At 39.9% G+C, this 20,879-nt stretch overlaps 2 protein-coding genes across 2 annotated transcripts; both read right to left on the reverse strand.

Moving 5' to 3' along the window:
• Positions 1-13,204: 13,204 nt before the first annotated feature.
• LOC135501388 (equilibrative nucleobase transporter 1-like) lies at positions 13,205-18,366 on the reverse strand. Its single transcript, XM_064793478.1, has 10 exons — positions 18,166-18,366; positions 17,589-17,811; positions 17,267-17,313; positions 16,401-16,570; positions 15,931-16,147; positions 15,552-15,719; positions 15,057-15,158; positions 14,713-14,902; positions 14,297-14,408; positions 13,205-13,885 (listed from the first exon to the last, which is right to left on the reverse strand). The coding sequence occupies exons 1-10, from the start codon at positions 18,329-18,331 to the stop codon at positions 13,802-13,804; spliced, it is 1,479 nt and encodes a 492-aa protein (XP_064649548.1). The 5' UTR covers positions 18,332-18,366; the 3' UTR covers positions 13,205-13,801.
• A 413-nt stretch (positions 18,367-18,779) lies between these two features.
• On the reverse strand, positions 18,780-20,729 carry LOC135501390 (SNARE-associated protein Snapin-like). Its single transcript, XM_064793480.1, has 4 exons — positions 20,586-20,729; positions 20,377-20,423; positions 19,948-20,066; positions 18,780-19,730 (listed from the first exon to the last, which is right to left on the reverse strand). The coding sequence occupies exons 1-4, from the start codon at positions 20,723-20,725 to the stop codon at positions 19,638-19,640; spliced, it is 399 nt and encodes a 132-aa protein (XP_064649550.1). The 5' UTR covers positions 20,726-20,729; the 3' UTR covers positions 18,780-19,637.
• Between the last annotated feature and the right edge of the window lie 150 nt (positions 20,730-20,879).

Raw genomic sequence — 20,879 nt, forward strand, 5'->3', positions numbered from 1 at the left:
TTTGAAGGAAAAGGAGGAACACTGGACAAAGTCGGAGGTTGCAAATGCATTTATTTCTAACATTTACATAATTTATTTCAAAGTTTAGCAGGCAATCAGTCTAGAGAAGTGTTTTGCACTCTGCCATTCGAAAGATTTAGAGTTGGAAGGGAGACTACAACCATATTTATTTCTAACTTTTATGATCCCATTGATACTGACAACCGTTTGTTTGTTCTTTGCTTGGCTTACTATCCATTGGGAATCTGCCTTCTACTAATTTTGATGGTTTTCGTTGGTTTTAGCTCAAGTTCTCCGAGACAATAGAATCAAATACTGTCTTCAATCTTACCCTAGATATAGAGCGATTTTCTTCTTTGTTTGGCCTGCTATCCTATGGGAAACTTCGATGGGAATCCAAGTTAACTGCATGTTGGTTTTCGATCAAGTTCTCCGAGACAATAGAATCAAATGCTTGCTTCAATCAACAAGTCATACGACCCCATTGAAACTGGTAACTGATTTTATTCTGATTGGCCTGCTATCCTTTCCATGGGAAGTCCTCTAACCTGAGAGTCCTCGCTTGTTTAAGTTCCAAAGACCAAAGAGCAGACACAAGAAAACTAGAAAGACGTACGTCTCCTGGGGGGTTTTACATTAGCACAAAGAAACATTTTACTGAAGGACATAAATTTCCTACAACATGTAAATAAATATCACCTGACTGGTTTTAACATAGGGAAACACAAATCTGCATAAAAACAAGGACTATCCTTCAGGGCTCACCCCAGTTGACCTATTACATAATAGCAAAATTGCACATGGAGGACCCACATGTGACAATGAGCAGGCAAGGCACTAGAAAATCCTTCCTACTGAAATAACTATAATACAACCAGTACAATTAAAGGGTTCAATAAGATCTATGTACATTGGGTAAACTTACCAAAACGTTAGAGGGCCATAACATTAGACAGCTCCTCACAGAAATAAAGACCTGAAAACTAAAACCTGAAAACATGTATGAAAAAAATGAAACTAAAACCAGATAGAGGTCAGGAAGGGGTCTGCCTTACCAAAACAAGGGCTCAAGTAACCTGGGTCCCAGCAAATATAGGTTAATCCAAACTTGGAACCAGGAAAAGAAAGTTAAACATGGAGGGAAATTTAAACTGTGGTAAAAAAGACTTAAGTTCCAAAACATGTAAAATGGCCGTTAAGAGTCCTCGCTTGTTTAAGTTCCAGTTCTCCGAGTCAATACAATCGAATGCTTGCTTTAATCAACAAGTCATACAATCCCATTGAAACTGATAACTGATTTCAGTTGTTTGTCAGTGCTACCAATCTTCAACAGTCCTCTCTCTGGAACCGATCATTTTTCCATCGCTGGATCTGATCCACAAATTCTTGTTTAATGCAGTTATTTGGAGACAGCCAATGTTCATCATCACTCAATTCATTCATCTTGATGAGCCAGTCTTGCGTTGTTTTTTGCCCAGTCACTGGTGACAACAAAACTGAACGCTTGCCTCAAATAAACAAGTCAAACAATTTTGATGAAACCGGCGGCTGGTGCAATTCCCATCCATCTTCCCTCCATTGATCATCCTTCTCAACTTTGTAATCAAAGTTGAAGTCTGAAAGAACAACTGTAGATACAATTTAGTGATACAAACCTCACAGTCTCTGTCCTTCACCTCCTCGTCGCTTCCTTCCTTCCTTCAACAAAAACTGTAGACCAATTCTGAAAGTTTAACCTTGGAGGAATTATAAGTATAATTCCTCCAAGGTTTAACTGTGGATACAAATGAGTGACACAGTACCTGACGAAGTCTTCATCCTTCACAAGGTCTCAGTTTTCCCTCCATTGATCATCCTTCTTGACTCTGTAGTCAAAGTTGAAGTCTGAAAGTAAAACTGTAGGTACGATTCAGTGAAACAAACCTCACAGTCTTTATCCTTCTCCTTGAAAATAGCACCTCCTTCCTCTCGAAAAACAGCGAAAAAAATATAGCATCATCATTTCTTTTGCATTCCATCTCTCGAAAATGACTGGAAATGAGTCAATCTTTCTGTGTACACCTCCTTCATCTCGAAAAAAGTGAAAAAAATAGAGCAGCGCCATCTCTCTTCCATTCCATCTCTCGAAAAAGAGTGAAAAAAATAGAGCAGCGCCATCCCATTCCATCTCTCGAAAATGACTTGAAATGAGTCAATCTTTTGGTGTACACCTCCTTCCTCTCGGAAATAGAGACAAAAATGTAGCAGTGTAATCGCTCCTGCTTCGCGAAAATTACCCCGGCGTCACTTCCTTCCTTCAACGAAAACTGTAGACAAATTCTGAAAATTTAACTGTGCATAAAAAAAAAAGACAAATAAATGACACAATACCTGACGATGTCTTCATCCTGCGCTGGGTCTCAGTCTTCCCTTCATCGATCATCCTTCTCGACTATGTAATCAAAGTTGAAGTCTGAAAGCACAACTGTAGATACGATTTAGTGATGCAAACCTCACAGTCTCTGTCCTTCTTGTTGAAAATTGCACCTCCTCGTCGCTTCCTTCCTTCCTTCAACAAAAACTGCAGACCGATTCTGAAAATTTAACTATGCATACAAATGAGTGACACAATACCTGACGACGTCTTCATCCTTCACTAGGTCTCGGTCTTCCCTCCACTGATCATCTTTCTCGACTCTGTAATCAAAGTTGAAGTCTGAAAGTACAACTGTAGGTACGATTAAGTGATACAAACCTCACAGGCTCTATCCTTCTTCTTGAAAATAGCACCTCCTTCCTCTCGAAAAAATAGCGAAAAAAATATAGCAGCATCATCGGTCTTCCATTCCATCTCTCGAAAATGACTGGAAATGAGTCAATCTCTCTGTGTACACCTCCTTCCTCTCGGAAATGGCGAAGAAAATATAGCAGCGCCATCTCTCTTCCATTCCATCCCTTGAAAGTGACTTGAAATGAGTCAATCTTTCTGTGTACACCAATCCTTCCTCTCGAAAAAATGGCGAAAAATATATAACAGCGCCATCTCTCTTCCATTCCATCTCTCGAAAATGACTTGAAATGAGTCAATCTTTCTGTGTACACCTCCTTCCTCTCGAAAAAATGGCGAAAAATATATAGCAGCGCCATCTCTCTTCCATTCCATCTCCCGAAAATGACTGGAAATGAGTCAATCTCACATTTGTGGCACGAATTAGGGGGAGCGATATTATGAAAACATGATAATTTCCTTCAAATGTGGGCTTAAGGGTAGTGGTCACAAATAATGGTTTGATAATTTAGAGTGTCTGAAAGTACAACTGTAGGTGCGATTAAGTGATACAAACCACACAGTCTCTGTCCTTCTTCTTGAAAATAGCACCTCCTTCCTCTCAAAAAATAGCGAAAAAAATATAGCAGCATCATCGGTCATCCATTCCATCTCTCGAAAATGACTTAAAATGAGTCGATCCTTCTGTGCACACCTCCTTCCTCTCGAAAAATAGTGAAAAAAATAGAGCAGCGCCATCTCTCCTCCATTGCATTCTCAAAAATGACATGAAATGAGTCCATCTTTCTGTGTACACCTCCTTCCTCTCGAAAAATAGCGAAAAAAATATAGCAGTGTCATCTCTCTTCCATTCAATCTCTCGAAAATGAGTCAATCTCACATTTGTGGCACGAATTAGGGGGAGCGATGTTATGAAAACATGATAATTTCCTTCAAAATGTGGGCTTAAGGGTAGTGTTCACAAATAATGGTTTCCTCCCCAGATTAGGCAAACAGTAAATATATATTGCAGAACTGAACGTTTACTTTATATGTAGATTATTTTGCTGTATAAAATCATGATTGCTTCGTTCAAAATGTAGGCTTTAATGTAGTGTTCACAAATAATGGCTTGATAATTTAAAGTGTCTGAAAGTACAAATGTAGGTTCGATTAAGTTATACAAACCTCACAGTCTCTGTCCTTCTTTTTGAAAATAGCACCTCCTTCCTCTCAAAAAATAGCAAAAAAAAAATAGCAGCATCATCGGTCATCCATTCCATCTCCCGAAAATGACTTGAAATGAGTCAATCACTCTGTGTACACCTCCTTCCTCTCGAAAAATAGCGGAAAAATATAGCACCGTCATCTCTCTTCCATTACAACGCTCAAAAATGACTTGAAATGAGTCAATCTTTCGGTGTACACCCCGTTCCTCTCGAAAAATAGCGACAAAAATGTAGCAGTGTAATCGCTCCTGCTTCGTGAAAATTACCCCGGCGTCGCTTCCTTCCTTCATCGAAAACTGTGGACAAATTCTGAAAATTTAACTGTGCATACAAAAAAAAGACAAATAAGTGACACAATACCTGACGACGTCTTCATCCTGCGCTGGGTCTCAGTCTTCCCTCCATTGATCATCCTTCTCGACTTTGTAGGCAAAGTTTAAGTCTGAAAGTACAACTGTAGATACGATTTTGTGATGACTTGAAATGACTTGAAATGAGTCAATCACTCTGTGTACACCTCCTTCCTCTCGAAAAATAGCGGAAAAATATAGCACCGTCATCTCTCTTCCATTACAACGCTCAAAAATGACTTGAAATGAGTCAATCTTTCGGTGTACACCCCGTTCCTCTCGAAAAATAGCGACAAAAATGTAGCAGTGTAATCGCTCCTGCTTCGTGAAAATTACCCCGGCGTCGCTTCCTTCCTTCATCGAAAACTGTGGACAAATTCTGAAAATTTAACTGTGCATACAAAAAAAAGACAAATAAGTGACACAATACCTGATGACGTCTTCATCCTGCGCTGGGTCTCAGTCTTCCCTCCATTGATCATCCTTCTCGACTTTGTAGGCAAAGTTTAAGTCTGAAAGTACAACTGTAGATACGATTTTGTGATACAAACCTCACAGTCGCTGTCCTTCTTTTCGAAAATAGCACCTCCTTCCTCTCGAAAAATAGCGAAAAAAATATAGCAGCATCATCTCTTTCGAATTCCATCTCTCGAAAATGACTGAAAATGTGTCAATCTTTCTGTGCACACCTCCTTCCTCTCGAAAAAATATATAGCAGCACCATCTCTCTTCCATTCCGTCTCTCGAAAATGACTTGAAATGAGTCAATCTTCCATTTATGGCACGAATTAGGGGGAGCGATACTATCAAATCATGATAGCTTCCTTCAAAATGTAGGGTTAAATGTAGTGTTCACAAATAATGGTTTGATAATTTAAAATGACAGTGTAGGCGTCAATGTAGGTTTCTTAGTTATGGATCATTCCATGAAAAATTAATGTAGAATTAATTGTAGGTTTTCTAGAAATAAGAGTTCTTGATGAAATTTCAAATGTAGGCTGGAGGGTGTAGGCTTCCTTCCCAGATTAGGCAAACAGTAAATGTATATTGCAGAACTGAACGTTTACTTTATATGTAGATTATTTTGCTGAATGAAATCATGATTACTTCCTTCAAAATGTAGGCTTTAATGTAGTGTTCACAGATAATGGCTTAATAATTTAAAATGTCAGTGTAGGCTTCTTGGTTATTGGAATAAATGATGTAGGGTTTCTAGAAATAAGACTTCTGGATCAAACTCAAATGTAGGCTTTAGGGTGTAGGGAATAAGCAAAATTTCAGAATGAAACATTGAGTTTGAATGTAGGTTATTTGGCTGTATGAAATCATTTTTTTTCTATCAAAATGTAGGCTTTAATGTTGTTTTCTCAACAAATGGTCTAACATGTGTAAATGTCAGTGTTGGTTTCTTCATCATTAATTTTTTGGCTTTGAAAAAAGTACGTCTAACCAATCATAGGGTTTCTTAAAATAAGAGTCTTAATTAACAATTCATTTTGTAGATTCTAAGAAATATTATAATTTGAAAATTTAGAAATTCCCAAGCACTAATTTAAAGTAAGTTTTTTACATCAATTCTCAAAAAAGCTTATTGTAAAACCTACAAAACAGACAATGTCCACAGTGCTTCCCCTAATTAGTACCATAAATCTCTCGGAGTTCCACCTTCCTCTCGAAAAAAAGCGAAAAATATATAGCAGCGTCATTGGTCTTACATTCCATCCCTCGAAAGTGACTTGAAATGAGTCACTCCTCTCTGTGGCCCTCCTTCCTCTCGGAAAATAGCGAAGAAAAATATAGCAACGTTTCGAAAATGACTTGAAATGAGTCAATCTCCCATTTGTGGCACGAATTAGAGGAGCGATATCATGAAATCATGATAACTACCTTTAAAATGTAAGCTTTACTGTAGTGTTCACAAATAAGAGTTGGATAATTTAAAATGACAGTGTAGGCTTCAGTGTAGGTTTCTTAGTTATGGATCATTCCATGAAAAATTGATGAAGAATTAATTGTAGGTTTTCTAGAAATAAGAGTTTTTGATGAAATTTCAAATGTAGGCTGGAGGGTGTAGGCTTCCTTCCCAGATTATGCAAACAGTAAATATATATTTCAGAACTGAACGTTTACTTTATATGTAGATTATTTTGCTGTATAAAATCATGATTACTTCCTTCAAAATGTAGGCTTTAATGTAGTGTTCACAAATAATGGCAATAATAATGGCTTAATAATTTAAAATGTCAGTGTAGGCTTCAGTGTAGGTTTCTTGGTTATTGGAATAAATGATGTAGTGTTAATTGTAGGGTTTCTAGAAATAAGACTTCTGGATCAAACTCAAAAGTAGGCTTTAGGGTGTAGGGAATAAGCAAAATGGGAATTTATATTTCAGAATGAAACGTTGAGTTTGAATGTAGGTTATTTGGCTGTATGAAATCATTTTTTTACCATCAAAATGTAGGTCTAATGTTGTTTTCTCAACTAATAGTCTAACATTTGTTGATGTCAGTGTTGGTTTCTTCATCATCAATTTGTTGGCTTTGAAAAAATTACATCTAGTCATTCATAGGGTTTCTTAAAATGAGAGTTTGAATTATCAATTCATTTTGTAGGTTCTAAGAAAAAATATAATTTGAAAATTCAGAAATACTCCAGCATTAATCTAAAGTAAGTTTTTGACATCAATTCTGAAAAAATGTTTAGTAGATGCAGGCTTTAGCGTAAGGATGATTTGTCAAAATGCTTTTTTTATTTTTGTTGTCTGCATTGCTTCCCCTAATTCGTGCCATACATCCAATCTCTCTGTGTACCTCCATCCTCTCGAAAAATAGCGAAGAAAAATATACCAGCATCATTGGTCTTCCATTCCATCTCTCGAAAATGACTCGAAATAGGTCAATCTCTCTGTGTACCTCCTTCCTCTCGAAAATTAGCGAAGAAAAATATAGCATTGGTGGCACGAATTAGGGGAGTGATATTATGAAATCATGACAACTTCCTTTAAAATGTAGACTTAAATGTAGTGTTCACAAATAAAGAGTTTGATAATTTAAAATGACAGTGTAGGCTTCAATGTAGGTTTCTTAGTTATGGATCATTCCATGAAAAATTGATGTAGAATTAATTGTAGGGTTTCTAGAAATAAGAGTTCTTGATGAAATTTCAAATGTAGGCTTTAGGGTGTAGGCTTCCTTCCCAGATTATGCAAACAGTAAATGTATATTGCAGAACTGAACGTTTACTTTATATGTAGATTATTTTGCTGAATGAAATCATGATTACTTCCTTCAAAATGTAGGCTTTAATGTAGTGTTCACAGATAATGGCTTAATAATTTAAAATGTCAGTGTAGGCTTCTTGGTTATTAGAATAAATGATGTAGTTTTAATTGTACGGTTTCTAGAAATAAGACTTCTTGATCAAACTCAAATGTAGGCTTTAGGGTGTAGGGAATAAGCAAAATGGGAATTTGTATTTCAGAAGTAAACGTCGAGTTTAAATGTAGGTTATTTGGCTGTATGAAATCTTTTTTTTTCCATCAAAATGTAGGCTTTAATGTTGTTTTCTCAACTAATAGTCTAACATTTGTTGATGTCGGTGTTGGTTTCTTCATCATTAATTTTTTGGCTTTAAAAGAAATTACGTCTAGCCAATCATAGGGTTTCTTAAAATAAGAGTCTGAAATAACAATTCATTTCGTAGATTCTAAGAAAAAATATAATTTGAAAATTTAGAAATTCCCCAGCATTAATTCAAAGTATGTTTTTAACATCAATTCAGAAAAAAAGTTTAGTAGATGCAGGCTTTAGCGTAAGGATGATTTGTTTCATTTTTGTTGTCTGCATTGCTTCCCCTAATTCGTGCCATATATCCAATCTTTCTGTGTCCCTCCTTCCTCTCGAAAAACAGCGAAGAAAATATACCAGCGTCATTGGTCTTCTATTCCGTCTCTCGAAAATGACTTGAAATGAGTCAATCTCTCTGTGTACCTACCTCCTTAATCTCGAAAAATAGCGAAAAAATATAGCAGTGTCATCTCTCCTGCTTCGTGAAAATTGCCTGTGTCACTTCCTTCCTTCATCGAAAACTGTAGACAAATTCTGAAAATTTAACTGTGCATACAAAAAAAAAGACAAATAAGTGACACAATACCGGACGATGTCTTCATCCTGCGCTGGGTCTCAGTCTTCCTACCATTGATCATCCTTCTCGACTCTGTAATCAAAGTTGATGTCTAAAGTACAAATGTAGATATGATTTAGTGATACAAACCTCACAGTCTCTGTCCTTCTTCTCCTCGTCGCTTCCGGTTAAAGTGCATATATCACTGGAAGCAAGATGGTTCCCTGAATGTCATACTTCCGGTTAAAGTGCATATATCACTGGAAGCAAAGTGGTTCCCTAAATGTCATACTTCCGGTTAAAGTGCATATATCACTGGAAGCAAAGTGGTTCCCTTAATGTCATACTTCCGGTTAAAGTGCATATATCACTGGAAGCAAAGTGGTTCCCTAAATGTCATACTTCCGGTTAAAGTGCATATATCACTGGAAGCAAAGTGATTCCCTTAATGTCATACTTCCGGTTAAAGTGCATATATCACTGGAAGCATGGTGGTTCCCTAAATATCATACTTCCGGTTAAAGTGCATATATCACTGGAAGCAAAGTGGTTCCCTTAATGTCATACTTCCGGTTAAAGTGCATATATCACTGGAAGCATGGTGGTTCCCTAAATGTCATACTTCCGGTTAAAGTGCATATATCACTGGAAGCCAAGTAGTTCCCTAAATTTCATACTTCCGGTTAAAGTGCATATATCACTGGAAGCATGGTGGTTCCCTAAATGTCATACATTCGGTTAAAGTGCATATATCACTGAGAGCATGGTGGTTCCCTAAATGTCATACTTCCGGTTAAAGTGCATATATCACTGGAAGCAAAGTGGTTCCCTAAATGTCATACTTCCGGTGATGCAATTCCCAACAACTTCACAAATTGTCATGATAGATTCCTTGACCCCTAGAACCAATAGCCTGACACCTAAATATTCATCCTATGTCAAATTTGAAATGAAATATAGCCCAAAATACGTGGCCGCCATCTTGTTTTTGACGTCACATTTTGACACTTTCAAAGCCTACTTTCCTATACTTTTGACAAGTTGTCTGCAAGATGCACTCTTATGAGAAAAACAAATGAAAAGGCCAGGGGCCATTGTGCTCACTGGTATTTAGGTAACGACTTAATTGACAATGGACCTTGAGAAGTAGGTCGAATCAAAAACCTGTATAATATGTAATGTATCCTTGCTGGGAGTACCAACCATAACAACTTTTTCGAACATACGAATCACTAACGAGCGAGATATCACACTTTCAAGGTTTTCACTTTTTGCCCCCTGGTGTCAAAGTCGAGACCTAGGGGGTCTTGTGAACAAAATTACAAGCCCATAGCCCTAGAAGTTACGAAACGTATGAAAACACGTATGATGTGATATATCCTTGCTAGGAGTACCTACAACACAAATTTTATAAAAAACAAATCACCAATAAGTAAGATATCACACTATTTATGTTATCAGTTTTGGCCCCCTGGTGGCCAAGTCAAGAATCAGACCGGACCGAAATTCAGTGTCAAAGATCATCTGACCTAGTTGGGGGGGGGGGGATGCATACAAAGTTTTGAGTCCATAGCCTTATCGGTTAAGAAATTTGCCACTGTTTTTGAAATAGGATACGACGGACGACGACGACGACGGACGACAGACACTGCGGTGTTGTATAGACTCACCGTACCAGTGAGCCAAAAAGAGAAGACAAGACGTAAACCTATCACAAGTAGACAAATGCATTCACAGTTTGATAACAAATTAATTTGATGGGGAATTTATTTTAACAGTGTTGTATCATCCCATCTATTGATGCTGGCATATTATGTTAGACTTTTATGATACGCAATGATTACCTTTAAAGGTGACCTGAAACGCTTTTATCAAAATTTCAACTTGGGGTAAAAATTATAGGGCATAAAAGAAACAAGTGTGAAAACCGCAAGCTACTCATCTTTAAGTTAATTGCAGTATATAATTCAAACATTCCAGGTGGTGCAGGTAGAACAATTGTAATGTACATTGTGATGTACTGAAATAAAATTTCATTCTTTATAAAAAAAATCACTATTAGGAAAATAATGTCTCAGTGAAACATAAAAGACAACAGGGTGTACCTAGCAAAAACTACAATTCTGATGAGTTTTAATGAGTTTGAGGGTGGTGCTGCCAGCGTAGGCCCTATTGATATTGTGAACACGTTCCTACGACCCGCAGAAGAAATTAAATAGGCCTACAAGTACTTTTCTACTTTCCCCGGGTCACTTAGAAGTAAATAAACAGGCATCTATCAAGATTAATATAATCAATGATGCATATTCAGTCGATTTTATCAACTGATGGCGTGATATGGTGTCGATAGCGATGGATTTGTAATCATGCACGTATGGCAGGCCGGGATGACGATGAGCAGACCGCATGGATTGCGGAATCCGCAGCGCCGTCTATGAAATCCCGGTGGCGTTTTTTAAACTAAAAATCGAGATCTACGCGGGGAAGCCGACCAGCGAGCCCACGGGCTTGAGGGCTTGCGGGGGAACGAGGGCAAAGCAGGCTGGGGAGGGGGAATACTAAAATAAGCCTCACCATCTTTTTCAATCTCTCGGACGGTAAACCGGATTATTCATACTCGTGGCCTTATCCTAAAAATAGGCCTACTAATATTAGGGAGTCTTTGGATATGGTCGAATTTAACCTTTTTTAGCAGAGTCTTGACCTACCTGTGCGACTGGGGGAGAAGGTTAATTACCTTACCTGATATTGGCTGATAATGAGGTGTGGTAGCCCATATCCTATTCCTACTGTGTTTGTCCATCCTCCTCTGGTGACATCCTCAATCAATGCTGCCCGAGGTCGTGGCTCCATCTTTAATCCTCTGCCGATAGTCGAAGCTGCTGGCGATCCGCACAAAGAATTTCCTCCCTGAAGAATCTTATCGGACAAACAAATATGACTTCTAATCCTTCTAAATTATGAACACAGTATCTCCTAACAGAACAGATCATCATGATATCTCGTCAAACAGTGGCAAATTGACAAATCGTTCATACACCACTCACTTCCGCCCAACTATCCAGCACGTGCGAATTTGTCAAGGCTCGTAACGAAACAGGACCACAACCTGTTGAAATCCATTTCTGCAATCCGTTGGTGAACGCCCGGCACGCCTTTATATCGGATACTTGGCATGCCAATCAAGTCATAAACTGTGGCTCAACGAGCCAATGAAAATGAAGCAACGTAAAAAAGGACGCTGGCCACAGTGCGGAAATTAGCCAATGAAAATGAAGCCACGTGAAAAAAGCGTGCAGCGCTCACCTCTGCACTGGCTGGCCCGTCCAATTTTGACATCACTTTGAAGTTGCAGCTGCAGACGGAGCCTATTTCAAATGTCTCGACGCCAGACTGTCGGGATTGAGATTTTGGACAACCTCGTAATTCTGACGTGTTTCTCTTGCTGATTTGTCCCTCGTGCACAAAATGCGAGAGTTTGGTCAGTGGGGCGAGGATGTTGATGCAAGTTACACAGCTGACACTTGAAAGACATGCCAAGGTTTCCGGCGGGAAACGGCAATAGGCAGGTTTTGCAAGCCTTACGAAGACGACTAAGTATAGGCTACGTAAATGTATTCAAATAAATGTATTTTACGTACTTGGTACATAGAGGGTTTTTTAAATTGCCCGAGTCCTCCCAAACTTAGAATATATAAACGATAATTCACGAGCATTTGATGACACCACATACATTTGTACTTCGTTCCGTTCGGACCAATTCCAAGACCTGCTTATAGCCAGCTGGAAGAGATGGCTTACTGGACTGTCCAGTAAGCCGGGAGAGATTCACGACTTGTACGGCGAGGATGGAAGCAGGTGACACTGATTGACGCATGCCAAAACAGGCCAAGGTCTTTCCGCGGGGAACGGCAATAGGCAGGTTTCAAAGGCCTTACAAATTAGAAAGTAGAGCTTGGCGAACGACGAAATGCGTAAATGTATTTTATTCCACGCACAACGGCACACGGGTACCGGCGGTAGTCGGCAGACAACCATTTCTTTTCATCTCTGATGACCCCTACCCACCCACTCCAACACTCGGTTTATTTGAAAGAATCTGTTGATACCTAGTTCGGCTACCCCGAAGGCCCTGGGCTGCCGTTCTATGCCCACAAAACGGGTAATTTACTAATTTTCATAGCTGGTCAGCAGAATGAACTGAGGTAACATTTGCCAAAAAGCAAGCCAGAAACAATCGCCAATTGCGCGTACAATAATGAAAATTACGTCTACTAGCATATACCCGTGGCGCGGGCTGTTCGAGGTATAAAAATCAAATTGTGTGGGTGTTGGTATGTTGTGGGTTTGGTGTAAATGGGGTGCTGGTTTGTGAGTAACACTTTTTTCATGAGTGTAATACTTCTTGAAAACGGAACTATGTAACCATGTACAGTGATGTACAGGCGTCCACAATGCTAAACCAATTCTCGGAAAACCAAGATGGTGCAGACTGGTGATGTACTCGATATCAGCCGGCGATTAGCGCCAGAATGGTTTAAGTTACTGGTGTGTGCGTAAATCTTGTCTCCCATTGGGAACATTCCACTGTTTTTCTGTGTAAAATGTCTCCAGTGTTGTTGTTGTTGCTAACAGTAAACTATGATGCGGCCTTACTGGAATCCCCTACTTACTTATACTTCTAACAACAACAACAAACAACTACTGCAACTACCAACTACTGTACAGGATGTGATCATGAAAACTGGACTACAAAATGCATGATATTGTCGCAATGACTTTATTCAAAGTACTCAAACATACCTATTAACCTCCCTTGCTCAATGAGTCAAGGGGTTCTAACTCGTCATGTATAAAATATAGCCGTCTTTCTACACAATATCTAGCACAATCAGGAGATTTTCGCCCCCGCAAGTCACCTTTCAAAAATTTCATCAGCCCATGTACTGTCATCCTGAGGCAGGGCCAGAGAAGCGAACACTGGTGCACTGTAAAACCGTCCAAGTTCGAGTCGACATCGGCGTTTTCGTCCACAAATTTTTCTACAAGCGTCGTCAATGGTAACCATTGTTGCCAAGGAAATCAAACTCAGTTTACTGGCCGACATTTTACGCGAATATCTAAAACGAGGCAGGATTTGCCACAAATTGAGATGGGACGTGACATCATCATTTCCTGCCGAATTGAGAACATGTAAATAATTCTATAATATCAATGAACATATATTGAAATACATAAGTTTTTACTAAAACTTCTTAACCTATACAAACAAATACAGCATTTATCATAATATTATACTGGCATATACAATTACATGTACATGTACATGTATTATAATAAAAGTTATATTTCCGTCATTTTTTGAATCGATCGCCGATTGCGAGGTGGATAGGTTGCACGTACGTCACCACGACCATGCACAGCAAGAAGATGTTCACCTGGAATAATGCAATGATTTTTTAAAAATTGTACGGTAAAGTGGTACAAGTATACGGCTACATGTAGTACAATAATTGCCCATACAGTGTAGAGAAACAGCGGGCAGTCCACATCAATACACATGGAGACTTTACCTTTACCCTGGGCACCTGTCATCGATCAAGGACCGCAAAAAATACTTTTTGTTCAAGATCAGTACCAAGGAAGTTTCATAGATTTGTATTAGTGAGTTTTCGCAAATCTCCCGATACGCCAATGCGAACGCTTATCCCATTGTTCAACGTCGTGCTCAGGAGCTCGAACAATGGGATGGGCGTTCGCGTTGGCGTTTCGGAGATTTGCGAAAATTCACTCGTTTGGTACCTCCTTGCTATTACCAGAGTCTTTGAAAGACTCTGCTATTTACTTACTGCAGTTTCGTTGTGTGCGGCCCATATAAAGAACGGATACTGGAGGAGGCAGACCACAGAGTTGATCCCAATCAGGACGCCGGAAATCTTACCAAAATGGCAGCCGGGAAATCTATGAAGAACAATAATAAATTAGAAAGAATTCATTGCGGCAGTTTGCAGCTGTTCCATGGTGTAACATTCTATAACATTCTAACAACGTTCAGAGCCTTTTTTCTATATAAGCAGATGCGGCTTTCGAGTTACAGCCGCTGGAGGACATTATATCAACATAACATGATTAACTGGTCATACTTTAACTAAAACTATATACATGTATATAGGGAAAAAGTGTCAACAGGGGCGCATCGTTACCAAGTGCATGGTGTCAAGACGGATACGTGAGGTGATAAGGGACGACGCTAAAACCTACTTACGCCATAACTAGGAAGGCAAACCCAAGTCCAAACAGAAAGTTCTTACTTAGCACCATAAGGACGAACTGGATATAGAGAAGCTGTTTTATTGGGAAGAGGACGAGGATGCTGAGCACAAGGATGAGAGTCGTCCCGATGGTCTGGGGGATGGCTGCTGGCTGGATCCGATCGTAGTAACTCTTGCCCTCCCCTGGAAGAGATAGGCCAGTTGTACGGTGTCCATATTCGCGAGATTGAAAGGAGCCATAAAGAATAGAAGGACCATCCCTTTCTGATATGCACATTTTGTTTTGACTATAGTGTAAATCAAGAGGAATACTTTTGTCTAATGAACCATGACTTACGGTGCAATCGTCGATTTTCAAAATGGAGGATCAGTCCTTCCAGCGGTCCCCCGATGACAGCGAACACCCAAGCTACACTTGCTGCATTAGTATAATGGCTGACTGGAAAGAGAATTTAGGCATTTGTAGAGACATGTTCTCACAACATGGTCGCAAAACAAAATCATGTAGCTTACTTGCCTTTCCCGATAGAAAATTATTTATCTCTTTAGACAACGCTATAGAAACACGCGCCTTCTTGCGACTATCGTCGTAAAAAAGTGAACTGTGGACACTGTTCAAGTGCACTGTGAGGTCGGACCAGAGAAGCCCGGCGTTCCTCACAACCAATTCAACGTCAGTACCATCCTGAACTTCAGACCAACACTCGGCAACGTATGCGAGGGGAGGAGGATACGACTGTCTCTGTGTTTTCGAGGATGCGTCAGTATGGACTACAGTGTGAAAGTCTCAAGGCACAACGTACTTGGGTGTCAAGTGAGATAGCCGCCCTACCTTCCGCTTCTTCGTTGTTAGTGACCCGTCTTATCCACACGTCCAATGAGCCCATGAAGTAGATGAGTCGAAGCTGATAAAGACCGAGCCAAATCAGATGGAAGAAGAACACACGCGTCAGAATGTAATGATGGAACGGATGGACAGTTTCGTCTTCGGTGCTGTTACCTAGCAAAAGAATGTCAAACTCAGTCCCTCCACACAGGTAATGATTGTTCGGTACGTGGTGGAATACTGATGTTGCCCGGGAACGTGGCGTCATCGGGCAACATCAGTTTTATGGACCGGTCACATGACGTTGTTTGTCCAATGAGGTGCGGAGATTCGCGATGGTCATTGTATTCATGTGGAGAATGGCTATCTAAATAGGATTGCTTACCTTGTATTGCAACGTCAACGTCAGTCTCTATCTTTTTATCCCCGTCCTCGCCTTCGGCCACAGCGTGGTCTCTCTTGGCATTTAACCTTACAACGCTCCTGGGGACGATGAATTTTGTCGGTAGGAAAACAAACGTGCTGATGAGAACGAGAACGAGGCTTAGCACTGCCAGAAATATGAAACAATGAGATCGTTGAAAACCCGCATCATAGAGAAGCTGAAAAAGTTAAAGACGGGCTGAATACACATTTCCTTCAAAACTCCAGTTAGGGGACTGCATGGGTCGTGTTTAATTCAGCGATGATTATTTATATTGACTATAGAAAGACCCCTCGGCAACCCCATGCAACTTGCCCTACCTTGCGCTCAGTCATATACCTGGTTTCCCTTTAATGAAGGCACCAGGCATGCCAGAGAGAATGACAGATTAATTGTCATATTCTGTTTTTATTTGTTGGTCGTATTTGTACCTTTAAAAATAAGAAAATTGTCCCAGACGTATCAATGGCCGCGTTATAGATTGTTACAACGCTCAGTTGGAAGGTGTCGAAGAAGTCACAAATTCGAAAGTTGGTGATGAAGACATGCACCCCTCCAATGGTCATGAAGGTGTAGCCGGGAAAAATAAGCTCAGGAATATCTGGGCGAAAAAAGAAAACATGTATGTGACCCTGGAAGTCGATTAAGTCTGCATATGCGTGCCTGCCAGGGTTGGACTCCTGGAGTCCATTTAGTCATCCTGGTCGCGTCCCACGTGGGCGGCCCACTGCGTTCGGAGTGTAGCCAGTCACGTTGCTACTATTGTATATGCTCGATTCTACAGTCCAACGGCCGAAACCAGCTGGCAATCAAAGTCAAAAGAAAGAGTATTTTTGATGGTTGCTTGACTTATTTAAAACTGATAGGAGATACGCTAGCTCGTGCTTATTTAGTGGTTATTTAAAACTGATGTACTCTTTAAAAGATAAAGGTTTTTGAGATTCTGAAAAACCTAGGGCTTTCCAGCCAACACAAATATGCACTTCATATAGAGATTTTCCAGGGAAATGAAAAAACACCAACTCAAAACCCTTTTTTCTCTCTTAAAACCTCTCAACTGTGTGGATTTAGAAGCTAAAAAAACTTCATTTTTTAAGAGTCAGTGATTTGCTCGTCGTCGTATAATTATATTATAGATATAACGCAACTATGAACAACATACAGTTATACATGAAGTTCTCAGTGTTATTTTTTTAGCTTAGCGACTTTCCCTCTTTTCTCTGCCTATATTAATAAGATAATCCTTTTTTTACTGATAAAGCAAATAAAATGTTCTGAGACAATCATGCTTCCTCACCTACACTTGCGAATGCAACCATTAAGCAACCAGACACGAAGAACACTCTGTAGAATGAAGAATTTGAAGACATACTGAATGGCCAATGCCAAACTGAACGATGTGATACAGGATTGTTTTCGAGAATGTACTCAGGCGAGCTCTCTGATAAAACTAATTAGAAAGGACTCAGTGATTCCACTATCAAAGCGGTTTTGTTGAAGACCGCGCTGAGTTTGCCATTTTCGCGTTTCGCCGCAACGGCAAACCCCGGCGCTGTGGTGGACAGGAGTCAGCTCTTATTAATTACTTTGAGTGAATATATGTATAGGTTCCTACTTACAGCCCACAGATTCTGCAGAATCGTATTCCAAGGGTATCCAATATCCATCCGATAAAGAACTGTGACACTCCCATCATGAAGACACTAATAGTAAAGCACAGACTAAACATCTCGTCCTGAGCTTGGCAAGATGGAAACGCGGCAGACTGATTGGTTCCCGCCGTTGTGACGTCATTACTTCCCGACGTATTAACAACCTGGTTCAACTCTTTGGTGGACTGAACTGTAATGACAAAAGAACGGATTTTGAAAAGAGCAATAGCGCGGGCTGTCGGATAATTCTGCTTGAAACTACACAAGTTTTCGGAATTAGCGCCAATGATGATGACGATGACGGCGTCGTTAATATTATATGTCTAAGGCGGTTTATAATTCGACATCCTATTCATAGACTTCCTCATTGGTAGGGAAGAGGCCAATCCACTGCGTCCGGAGTGTAGTTATATCTATGCAAGAGAATAGGCCTACTAAACGCGGACACGCGGACCAAGCATTTCAAGCAAAACGAACTATTCGCCTGGCTGATGGGCCTGCATGCACCTCGGCCATGAACTACTATGTATCAATAAAGGTTTACCTGCAGCAGTTTCATTCCCGCCAATACAGAGGTGGCTGTACACTCCATCTCCCTTGAGAACGTAAACCAACGCAGCCCAGCCAAAGAAGCAACCAAAAATCAGACACTCGAGCAGTCCCAGCATGAACGCCAGGCTCCGCCTTAACTTTTCTCCCCGAGAAGCCATCCTAGAGAATATGCATATGTTATGTTGGACTTTTAATGATGCTGACACAAATTGTTAACCTAAATCGATGGCCCAGTTTTGCGTAATTTCACTCGGAAATCACCAGAGACCGCTTTGTCGGTTTTCATCTGGGGCGCGTGGCGAGGCTGTCATCCGATACAGCGGTTAATAGTAGATGAATCAACGGTAATCTACTGCTGCTACTAACGACCCGAGAAGAGACGGTTGTTCCATTGTATTTGTAGCTGAACAGACCGATGGCTTGGGACATGAGATCAGTGGTCCAGCCGACCAGAGACAGGTTGTTCCCTGGAAGCCTAACAAACCAATGGCTTGGGACATGTGATCAGTGGCATAAATATTCGTAATATCCTTGAACAAACAAACAGATTGCTTAGGAATTTACAATGACAAGCCATAACTAAGTTTTACATTATGATTATTTTAATCATGGTTTTATTTATCTGTTTTTATCATTTACAACAATATATACAGCATTAATATATATTACTTCATTATCCCATCATGTCGCTTGCACACTGTCAAATAAAGATAATCTATACTTGATATCATCTAAGTTGCAGCTGACGGATTCCTCCCAAGATGAATGCTACAGGTACAGTGGAACCTCCCTTCACCAACACCTCCATTAAGGACACCTCTCTATTAAGGACACCCTCTCTATTAAGGACATTAGTCTGGGTCCAATAGTGGTTGTTTCCATTCAATTTGACCTCATTAATCAGGACATCTCTCTATCAAGGACAGCATTTGTCAGTCCTGCGGGTGTCCTTTAAATAGAGAGGTTCTGCTGTATTTGATCTGGCACAACTTTATGCCCCACCCCTTCCTTTAACCAAGCCATCTCCATTGAATTCACTTATGTCACTATTGTCCTCAAAAGATCAATAAAGGATGAATGGCAATATTACCAAACATGACTGAATCTGTCTTTGTGCAACTCGGTCATAAAAATACTCCCAGACAGTGGAGCTTGAATCAGGAATGTCTGTCAGTAAGCAAATAGCTTAGGAAATAATGCAAAGTATAAAAAGCAATGAAATGACATTTGATTTAGCACAAAAAAAGCCTCTTTCAACTTCATTATCATGACTAGGATGATACATTTAATGTTTCCTTAACAACAGTGTGCTCCGCTAGGCCTATTTTTGAAGGGACAGGAAGCACAGGTGGTACATTTTCAAGCCACGAAACACGCTGGAATTAGGACCTTTAATTATGCCTTCCCATTCAGTCATTGTAGCAATCAGTTCATATGGCCCCTAAGTACACTTCTTAGACCCTTTCACTTTGGTGGTCCAGGGGATGGTGGGTCCAGTAGAGCCTTCCTCCGAGCTGTCTCTTTAGATACATTGTAGTGAAGTTTTCCCAATCTTTCCTGAAAAGAGACAAAGATACATCATAATATAATTTAGCTGGAGGTATGTTATACTTTAATGATAAATGTTTGGTCCATAGACAAGTGAATGATCCATAATTGTGAAGGCTCTCCTGTCATGTCTCCAAGTGTCATATAGGCCATTTCTGCCAGCTAGGTACCCTGGAGGTGGGGAGAAGCCAAAAATAACATTTCAATAAATCATTCCGATACTAACCTGACAATTCTGTAAGATATTATTGACTAACATGACTCTTCTCCTGGCATTAGCTAATTTCTTCACATACGGGTCAAGGTCTATTGGTACACCTTTGGCATCGGAGATCCTACGCAGGTCTGAAATAAATGAAAACTTTAAGATAGGGACATAAGAAAATGTCAGAAAATGCATGCCAGGCATATAACAAATCAATACCAGCCATCTAAATGGTGCCATCAAAATAACACGAGCCTAGCTACCAAGTGAACTTTTGAGACTGCAGTTAAAACTATCATGCTTTGTGAGAAAGCCTTGAGAAGGTGCAGCTCTTTACACGAGTGCATGGGTTTGATAAGTTTTTGATGACTTCCCTAAAAAGAATAAAAGACAAAAATAAAAAGGTTTTGTTATTTTTTTTATATATATATTATTAGATTGTTCCATTACCTTCTGCCAAAGTGTCAATTTGCGTTCGAAGCTCAACCTGACTTTCTCTGAAAAGAAATGTAAAATGATGATAATTTGTTGTCAAATAAGCTCAAAATGGGATTCACTGTGAAAGAGATGATTTTCTGAAACATTTTGGATGAGTTGGCTCCCCATAGTAAAAAGGTTAATCGGAATATGTCCCATAAAACGCGCGCGACGAGGTTTACCTGACATCTATGACTCTCTGGTCAATCTCCTGGACTGCAGGCCTGAGCAGGCCAACCAAACCATCAGCTATAGCATCCCTATTCGCCGTATCAACTGGTTTTTCATGATGAGAAACTCTCGTCACTTTTACTTCCGCCATTGCATTCAGCGCCTTCTAACAGAAGATGAAGTAACGAAATTGTTCAAGCGATCAATTAACTTTACCTCGTTTCCAGGTGCAATAAGTGAACGTACGTACATTTTCTTAATCTAAATGCTTGTATGGTCTCAAATATTACCTGGTTATTGGGTTG

Source organism: Lineus longissimus, chromosome 17 (genome assembly GCF_910592395.1).
Source record: "Lineus longissimus chromosome 17, tnLinLong1.2, whole genome shotgun sequence".
NCBI lineage: Eukaryota > Metazoa > Nemertea > Pilidiophora > Heteronemertea > Lineidae > Lineus > Lineus longissimus.